This window comes from Calypte anna, chromosome 1 (genome assembly GCF_003957555.1).
Source record: "Calypte anna isolate BGI_N300 chromosome 1, bCalAnn1_v1.p, whole genome shotgun sequence".
Taxonomy (NCBI): Eukaryota; Metazoa; Chordata; class Aves; order Apodiformes; family Trochilidae; genus Calypte; species Calypte anna.
Window position 1 is genome coordinate 133,565,357 of NC_044244.1, and position 9,963 is coordinate 133,575,319.

The 9,963-nt window shown below is 38.8% G+C and overlaps 1 protein-coding gene across 1 annotated transcript in view; it reads right to left on the bottom strand.

Moving 5' to 3' along the window:
* The window catches only part of VWA3B (von Willebrand factor A domain containing 3B), an 86,482-nt gene extending 77,151 nt beyond the window's left edge, over nucleotides 1-9,331 (bottom strand). Inside the window, exons 1-5 of the mRNA XM_030457526.1 lie at nucleotides 9,304-9,331; nucleotides 8,777-8,986; nucleotides 6,796-6,890; nucleotides 4,174-4,424; nucleotides 1,939-2,098 (exon numbers count right to left, since the gene is read on the bottom strand). Coding sequence (XP_030313386.1) covers nucleotides 1,939-2,098; nucleotides 4,174-4,424; nucleotides 6,796-6,890; nucleotides 8,777-8,986; nucleotides 9,304-9,331 — 744 coding nt within the window. The remainder of the gene's footprint in view (nucleotides 1-1,938; nucleotides 2,099-4,173; nucleotides 4,425-6,795; nucleotides 6,891-8,776; nucleotides 8,987-9,303) is intronic.
* Nucleotides 9,332-9,963: the final 632 nt, after the last annotated feature.

The window sequence follows — 9,963 nt, forward strand, 5'->3', positions numbered from 1 at the left end:
CACAAGAAAATAAACAAAATTGCCAACCACAAACAATTCAATGTACTTAACTACAAACCCAGCAATATCATACCACAAAGGAAATGTTCCTTATGGATTAGTGGAGGAAAGTGAAAACTTCATTCAGTCCTTCGTATTTTAGAAAGTATAATTTGTGCAGCCATCTAAGCAAGCAAACAAACTTCATACAAGAACAGGAAAGAGAACAACACAGTTTCTCACAGCCTTTACTTTGGTGGGGAGGTATGTTTTGGATGGGTGACCCACACTTTGGGGAGTGGCACCTGTACAGAACTGTAAGTTAAACACTGCAGATACATCTGTGGCACGTAGAGCTCAAGGGACTGCAACCTTATGGCAGTGTGATCTTGAGCTTGAGACTGACAGGTCATGAGGAAATGAAATTTAAGGAGTCAGCATACATGGCAAGAAAAGCTCAGCTAAAGGAATGACAAAAAGAGCCAAGTCTAAGGGAAAAAGTTCTATTGTTGTGGAGCAACTTCTGTTAATGAAGCCAGTTCTGAGAAATGAGTCATTTGGAACTGTCCAGGGAGTATGAAGTTTTTGCTTTGGACTCTATGGAGTCTTCTTCAGCCTGCAGTACAGTGAAACTTGCAGTCAAGTAAATTATGAATTATAATTACTGTCTTTAGGGGTAATTGAAGTTGGTTTTATATTGAGCACCTGACACAATTAACTTCTCTGAATTGCCTATTAGTCCACCAATGTCCAGAAAAAAATAATAGCTGTCTCACTGTTGGATGGTTTTAATTTCTGTCTACTCATATGCAGACCCACTAGCTCCAACAAGCCTTTTTCATCCAGACAGTACTGAAATCTAAATACAATCCCTTTTGTTTCCTACCAGGAAATCAGTAAAATACTTCAAACTGGAAACTTTAATAAAATTTATGATGGAAGCATTTGAAAAAACAGCTGTGAAAAAACCTGTTATATAGTTTGTTCCCTACACAGTTTTTTTTTAGTATCAGTGTCCGAATATCAAGGTTGGAATCCACCATGAGACTCCACCAGCACAGGGAACAAGAAGGAAACCCAAGCCGAATTTATCTTCTCTTTCAAACAATATCTCAGACTGCAATCTACAAAGGAGTTAGGACTGGATTTGTGCACAAGGATGGATCTTAATTGCAGTAAAACCCAATGCTTCTAGTCCACACACAGTAGGCCAAGTTTTCCATTAAATTTGGGTGCTGAGGAGCTGAAACAATGTACATTGTAAGCAAGTTTGTAAAACAGTTCTTTATCAACACAAGGTGAAAGTGATTAGCTCAAATGATAGCATGTTTTATGTTTTCTGACTCTGTTATAGTCAATAAAATAACATGGTGCACTTTGAAACAGAGAGAATTTAATTGCAGCCACACCTGTGCATGCTTTGCCTTTTTGTTCTAGCTATAATCTGGATGATGAAAAAGTATTATCATACCCCTACCACGAGGTAATACTTAAATAAATCTCTTGTACTTCGTATTTTGGATTTTAAATAAAATTTTTCATGAGCATTTGGATACACAGAAAAATAAAAATGGCTTCCCCTGCCTTCAATAATGTTTATACTAGCAATTTTCTCATAAACTTGAAGCCCTTAAAAACATATATGGCAAAGAAAGTAGAAGTGAAGTTGTTGTTTTCTCTTTCCCGTAATGACTGAATAAGTTACTTACTCTGTGGATTCTAGAAAAGAAAATAAACAACTTTCTGCATTCAAAATACAGCACATTTACATAAACAAGTCATCAGTAAACATATTATGCAGCTAAACTTGGGGAAAAAAAAAAAAAAAGAAGAAAACTTTCCCAATGCCATCATTAAAATTTATCTTTGCAATATTCATCAGGGTAAACCACGGCAGTGAGTCTGGCACTGAATATTCTTGGATTTACTTGAGGCTTCTGAAAAGATGTCTGAGCTTACCGCCTCATCACTCATGGCTTCCAGCAGGGCTTCCACAGAGCTGGCAGGGCTGGCAGCTGTCACAGGGTCCAGCTTCCAGAGCCAGGTAACAGCAGACTTTACAGTATGCTCAGACACAGGAGCAGATTTCTGCTGCCACTTCAGAAGATCCTGAGCAGCCCTGAAAATGACATTAACTGTGAATCAGAAATAAGGAGAATAATGATGGCGGAACAAAAGAGTGGAGCTCTGCTATTCTTAGTAGTCTTTCATAGTCTTAAGTAATAATCACAATAAACCACAGATACTAAATCTAGACTTGCAATAAAAGAAATAGATGAAAAATAAAACCCTTTAAAAATACTGCAATTTTTATATGCACTTTTTGGAGACCTATGTTTCCAAAATAGGGTCAGGAAAACTAAAGTACTTTAAAAACAGCTCCTAATTCATATCTTCCCTTAACAGAGACACACACAATCAGGTTTTTAAATATGTGTATGAAAAAAAATTTGGTTTCCACAAGTCTCTTTCTATAATTTGATGCATGACCATTGTGTGAGACCACTTTAATTGATGCATGCTTTTTTATGTAGTAGGACTTATCTTTATCCACCATCAAAACAAAATTTCTGAAGCTAAGCTTTCTGGTATTTTAACTGATCAAAGGTCTAAGTCTTAATAGCAGTGCAGAAAGACAAGTTATATGAGCATATATGCCTGTGCATTTGTACATAAAAAGACAGAAAGCAAATTAAAAAATAACTGGTTTCAGTATGTTATATTCCATCAAACACTATTTTGAAGATTTTCCTACAGATCTAAAAGACAAGTATCTTTTCCAAGATTCTTTTAAAGTAATAATTCACATCTTCTATTGTCCTTTGTCTCCCCCCTGTGCAAACAAACAGTTAGATGAACACAATTATTGTGCCACAATTTTGCCATGGCTTTGAAGATCCTTTTAAAAGAAAATGTTTTATGTGCTTCTCAAAAGCTATGGAAGTTATCTTCCACTTTTCAAAAATCAGTTGTATCACAATCTAAAGAATTAAGCTAGGACACCAGAATCGAAATCTGTAGGACAAAGCTTGAGTAAAACAACCTTAAGAGTCACAGTGGAGTTGCAAGTTATCATTGTGGAACCTATTTTAAAATTATATGACCTAATTTGTGTTTCATTTCTTTCACAGTCAAAAAATTCCATTCATTTATTCACACCAAAGCTTACGCCCTCAAACTTTTATGCATAAATGAGAATTTATGAGGATACTAAAATTTGAGTAGCTGCTTCTATTTTTCTATTTGCAACTAAATCCAGATTCATTTACTCATGTTAGGGAACAAGCAGTTGTCTTTTGTTATGGAAATCTAGTATTGTTTCCCAGTTCTGCTGCTGGTTTCTGTGACCATGAAAATCTATAGAAACACAAATGACTATGCCTTTGGCTGTGGCGCTTTGGGGAGTGTACATTTAGCTCTTAGGCAGAAACCTGTAAAGCCTAAAAACTCAGTAATGCCCAGGCAGTAAGGTGGGACCTCCCTTCTTCACTCTGTAATATTTAAAAGCCTGGAAAGCATTACTACTATTGCAAAGTCCCCTTTACCTTTCTGGGGTTTTATGCTATATTTGCGGAACGCATATTTCAGTCTTTGGGTTCTGTTAGTCTTTATCTATTCTTCAAGATAACATTGGTCTTCAGTTAAATGGAAATAGCAAGATAAGAATGACTTGGTGGAAAAACTATAGATACTAGTATGATGTGATTCAGGACAATTTTCACTCCATTAAGCATATTATACAAACGGATGTCTATATGAGACTCCTCCTATGACACTCTGCAATGTGCAGCCATGGACTTACCTGTTTAGCCTGGAGAAGAGAAGGCTCTGGGGAGAGCTTGTTGCAGTGTTTCAATACCTACAGTGGGCTTATTAAGAAAGATGGGGAAAAACTTTTTAGCCTGTAGTGATAGGACAGGGGGTAATGGTTTTAAAAAACAAGAGGGCAGATTTACACTAGATAAAAGGATGAAATTTTTGACAATGAGGGTGGTGAACGACAGGAACAGGTTGCCCAGAGAGGATGTAGAAGCCCAATCCCTGGGAACATTCAACGCCAAGCTGAATGGAGCTCTCAGCAACCTGATGGAGTTGAAGATGTCTCTGCTCACTGCAGGGGGGTTGGACTAGATGACCTTTAAAGGCCCCTTCCAACCCAAACCATTCTATAATTCTAACATTCCTTCTGCTTACCGAATAAGGTTGAATTTGGCTATTTGGGCCACCTGCTCCACAAGTACCATAGAAAGTGCATCCCGACATAGATCAAATTCAGTTGGAGCTGCAGTGCCAAAATCCAAAACAATGACAATGCACTCCTCTTGAATCACTCCAAAAATCTGCCGGCTCCCACTGGTTAACCATTCCATGCGCTGCTTATATAGCTCAATAGCTGCCCTTAGGCAATCCACAAAATGAAGAATCAGTTCTTTTTTGGCTGTCAGCTTTTTTCAAGTAAGAGAGAGAAAGAAATTGAACATCAAAACAAATAATACAAATGCAGACCCAAGCTTAGCACAGCTGCAATAGCTGGTTTGCATGTGCCAGATATGCCAGCCAAAGTAGCAGTGAAAACAACCCATTTTTCTTCTACCATTTCAGGAGAAAGTACTTGACAAATGCATGTAAGCTGTAAGGAAAAAGACACTGCATTTTGTCCTAATTGCTTTTCATTATCTTTTAATACAAGCATGGGACAGTGCCAATGGGTTTTCTGACTTGTCTGTCTCAAGACTGGAGCAATTAGAATGAGCTGCTAGGATACAGAAAGGGCTGCAGAGCAGATGGGTGAACAAACAAGGACACAAAAACTTTGCACCTTTTTAGATTAGAGTTTTGACTGGCTCTTAAATTTTTCTACAGCAATACAAAGGAGCCTACAGTTAGGTCCTGGGGCATTTCAATCTCCACCTTGTCTGTAGCATTTGAAGGGAAAAATGTAAAACGTTTCCTATTTTTTCACTAGTAACGCCCAGCATTACAGTTTAACTACTCATGGGTGGGTCATTAGGCAAATTTATTTCAGGGAACTGCAAGTAACAGCTGAAATTTCCCATACCATATCAGTAAAATAAGAAAAACCTAGATTCAGTATTTTAAAAAAAACAGCAGACCTGCCCTATGAATATATGTATATACAGTCACCATGCAAAATGATTTGTGGCTTTCAAAATACACCAAAGGTTCCAGGAAAGACATTCTCCCAATATCTATAATCCATGTGCACTAATTTACCAGCTAACTTCTACCTCCAAGTACCTTTCCAGGACCAAGTATAAAACCATGGAGATAAAGATATTTTTAAACCAGAACATTTTGCAGGGAGAAGATATTATGTGTGTCAGTCTGTACACTTGTTCCTCTCATTTATATTTTTCTGCTCTTTAATGTCAGCTAGGGCCCTGTAATGTGCCTCCCAGATACAGTCTCAGGCTGTCTGCCAAAGGAATGTAGGCTTGTGAAGGAGCACTTAGAAAATCCAGTTTCTTCCTATGACAGCAGGACTCATACAAAGAAGCTTACTGCACTACAAACTAAACTCCATCATAAAATAAAGCAGTTTTATTGCATCTCCCCTCCACTTGTAGCTGGCCAGTCCAGATTCCCATTTCTCTGAGGGCTGGAAAACTTGTGTCTGTCCAGCCTAAATTTATTCATGGCAATTCATACCCAATTATTCTTGAACTAGCAATCCTTTGAGCATAGAAAACGACAGCTTTTTCTTATTCCTATAATTTGCCTTTCTGTAGGCATTCAGGGGCAATAATACTACCCTTTGTCAGGCTTTTTCAGTCCTACTTACAAATGTGAACATCAAACAAGCGCTCCTGCAAGATCATCTCACCATTGCAGTTCATCCTGCTAGCTTTTCCCAGTAGCTGTTGTGGTTTGAATTGCTTCTTTTCAAACTGTGGTAACTGTACACAATATTGTACACAATACCCTAAATAAGACTTCACCAGATCTTGTGTAGTGGCATCACTACCTTAAAGCTACCAGAAATGTCTTTCCTGCTGCTCCCAACATGTCCTAAGATTAAAAGACATTATATAGATATTTCATGTAGAATTAATGGGGAAAAAATGAGGGGGGAGAGCATCCCTGAAATTACTTTTCCCATTTTTAAGCCTCATGCCTCAGAAGTTACTCTAGTTATCAGAAAACGCAACAGCCATTTGCTTCTGTAAAATCCTTTATGAATTAACTCTCTCTCCTCCTTGCTCTCATGCATATCTCTTCAATCAGAATTCATCCTCTCAACAATGGGGCTGCCAGCAGCTGTTGCTAAGACATTCCTTAGAACATGAGCCTGGGCACAGATCCAGATAGCTGTCTCTATAGCGTAGGCTGAGCCTTTTGTGACCTGCTGGCACTAAGTAAAACAGCACTTTGCATTGGCAATGACAGCTCCTTATGTCTTCTTATTTCAGCATCCCTTTTTGTTTTATTGACTATGATTTTTATTTTATTTTTTAATTCAGCTGAGCATCTTCTTTTTAAGTGTTCCCTCCTTCACATAAGGGTAAATGTTGCTTAGAAACTGCAGTCTTGTCTGGGAAGATTTACTACAATGCTGCAGCAAGGCAAGAATGTACTTTGCAAGGAATAAAATAAAAGATCTCTAGCTTTTCTACTGCTGGTTGTTGCCACTAACACTTAGACAAAACAGAAAAAAGAATACCAACAGATAAAGTGCTCACACAAAGAATGTTAGTTAGCATTTCATGCCAGAGGGAAACATTACAGTCACATCACTGTTCTACAGTGGTAACTTCTAAGTGCAGAGGGAAGTTACCACAGGTCAGTCACACTTACATTATACACGCTGCCATCTTGTGCTCTCTTGTATTGAGGGAACAGACCATCTGCATACCGAGATGCCACAGGCTTCCCCAAGGTGGTCACATAATCTACAGTAAAGGTTACAAAAGATCAGGTTGCTAATTATAAGGATTACTTCTGGTATTTTTCAGGTTGATGTGCCATACCATCCATGTGTGAGGCATGTGCATCTGTATCAAACTCCTGACATTAAGAAATTTGAGAGAAATTTTAATAAAATTTTGGGGGTTTTTTCCTTTTTTTTTCTTTTTTTCTTTTTTTTTTTTTTTCTGGCTATATTTATGTTGGGGCTCTGAGGGCACCAAAACTCCTTGATTGCTCAGCCTCACCTGGGGTTTCCAGTCACAGGCCTGGGCACTTTGTCTTTACTTTAGCTGTGTTGTAGATGCACCTGTCTCAATCTCTGATAGTGGACCTGTCTCCTAGGTAGATCTCTCAAGCCTATAATACAGCCTTGTCTCATCATTGTGGCTCTTGGACCTATTGGGGCCTTGTCTCTGGTTCCATCTCCTGCTTCTGGCTGCATGCCCTGTCTGGAGCCTAGACCTGGTTCATCACCTCATCTTCTCTGGCATTGTCTGTGGATACTGTAAGTAGCACCCTGCTGTGTTTGTGCTGCTTAGTTGCTGCAAGACTGCATCCTGGTCACTAAGGTCACTGTCTGGGCTGCAGTCCCCTTTGGCACCTTGTTTGTTTCCCCCCCATGGAGAAGCCCTGCTCTTGCTGCTCCCTGCCAGTTTAGTCAGAATGGGGGAAAACCCCACATTTCATTATTTACAGACCAAAAAGCTGCATGGGATTTTATATAAATGAAGGGCTTAAGCAATTATACTTCTGTATTATCCATTTACCTCACAACAGGAATTGTAAATATTTGTCCATCAAACAAAATCCAAAATCTGGTACAGATAATGCTGTTCTCTTACACAACTACACAAGTGCAAATGTGGGTGCAACTAAGCAAAAGGTTGTGCTCTGCTCTTTCAGTAACTAGAAATTTTCTACAGGGTCTCCACTGATAGAAAAACATTAGGGGTGGGAATATTTAACATCAAAGAGGCTATTCTGTATAGCATGCTGCCCTGCTAAGCTAGAATATTCTGCTCCTAAAATTGCACTGTAACAACATTAACCCTGCTTAACAGCTCCTTCTTCATCTAAAGCATACAGGATTTCAGAATTGGCACTGTTGATCTTTGAATGACCTACAGACACAATCCAGCCAAAATCTTAAATTATGCAATCCAGAACAACTGCAATACATTACAATTCCTACTTGTCAAGCAGCAAGCTCTTAAAAGAAAAGAATGTCTTACCATGCTCTGCAAAGCACTGTTATGGCAGTGATTAATAATTATTAGCAAACTCTTCCCCTCCAGCTGTCAGATAACCGCACAGGAACATTTTTCTATAGCCTGATTTAGCATGAAAAGTAGCCTGAATTCTAATCAAATGTAACTGCTTCCTTAGAGATGGATCCCTGAAAATAATGCACTATTCCCAAGCAGGCTGGCTAGCCCTGATGATGAACTAGATTGCGGATTATGGCACAGCATACATTACATTTGCCATCTAAAAATAGACTGAGATCTTATGGTGTGTTATTTACAGGAAAAAGACTAACAGCTTTAGCAGCACCAGCTATTCCCCAGATACAGCTAAACTGGAGAGGATGTGAACTGAAGCCTAGGGTAAAGCAACACTACAGTTGCATAAGGAAAGCTCTTCTCAGATCCCAAGTATTTCTCAGGTCAAAGGGATATGGAGTTCCTCAGTTCTCTGAACTGGCAATGTCAGCAACTGTGTATACAGTTTCCCCTTCTGCCATTATCATAAGACAAGAGAAACCATGAAAATCTCCTCTTTGTACAATAGGGTGCGAAATAAGCATATCCCTACAGGCTAATCACAGATGGGGTATCTTTTATTATCCTATTATTGATTTGTCTTATACCTTGCCTGTGCTGGAATCCAATCTTTGACAAAATCTGTGATAGGGACAGTTTGTTTCTTTTGAGCCCATGAAGTTGAAGCCATTCAGAAGATGAAACAAGGGGTTGTACATCCATGTTCCACTGACTGGCTGCCAGTCTCCTTTCCTTCTCTTTTGATTTCTTCTTGTGGGCCTCATGGAGATCTTGTCTGCACTTTGGATCAACAGCACCTGTTGAAAAGAGAAATTAAGAGAACACAATAGTTATATTTTAACCAAACCATTCACTTGAATTGTCTCCTTTCTTCACCTCTATTCTGTGGTACTTTGCACACATACAGCTTGACTCTTGTTTTTATACTGAACAATACTCTTAAAATGTAAAGCTGGTCTGTCCTACACACCTACTTGCTGTTATGTCTTTTTATTGATTCATATGCATATGCCTTCAATTTATTAAAGAAAATATCTCTTGAATGCTGACATCCAAGTGCTGAAAGCTAAATTCAGATTGCCAAATGGCAACTTTTCCAGCTCCTAAGACATACCTCCTAAATCTCGTGAATCAGAACTCATAATAGGTATTCAACAAGTTTCAGACCATCACTACATGCACAGTAGAAGCATTATGCAGTAAACAAGGGTTTCTTAACAATTATATGTTGAACTCCTACAATAAGCAATTAGCAGCAGCAGATCCTGACTTCATTGCAAGGATAATATAACTCTCCACACATCATTTGCCTCAAGTGCAAATAAGTGATGGTTCTGGAAGTATCTAGTCAAGGCTGTGATAGATCATGTTGTAAGACATGCAGATATGGTGCTTAGGGACACAGTATAGTGGTGGATTTGGTTGGGCTAGCTCCACTTGACACTGGCAGCAGAAACAGCCGAGAGTGGCTGAGGCAGAAATGGAAGCAATAACAGTAATGTCTCTGTTCCTCAGCACAGAGGTTCTAGGAGGACTTCGATATTTCCTGTTCATTCCCAAAATACTCTGCATGAGCTAAGCTAGCTGTAGTTGATTAAATACCCTTGCTGTATCTAAACTTATTTTCTGTGGACTTTTGATATTTCTATCCATTTTCCCCAGCCATCAACATTATCTGGAGTATCTGAACCCCCAACACCCATGCACTGTAAGCTGGCTGTAAATGTACCACACAGTTCAAACTGATCCAAAAGATAAAGAAGGACACTTTTGT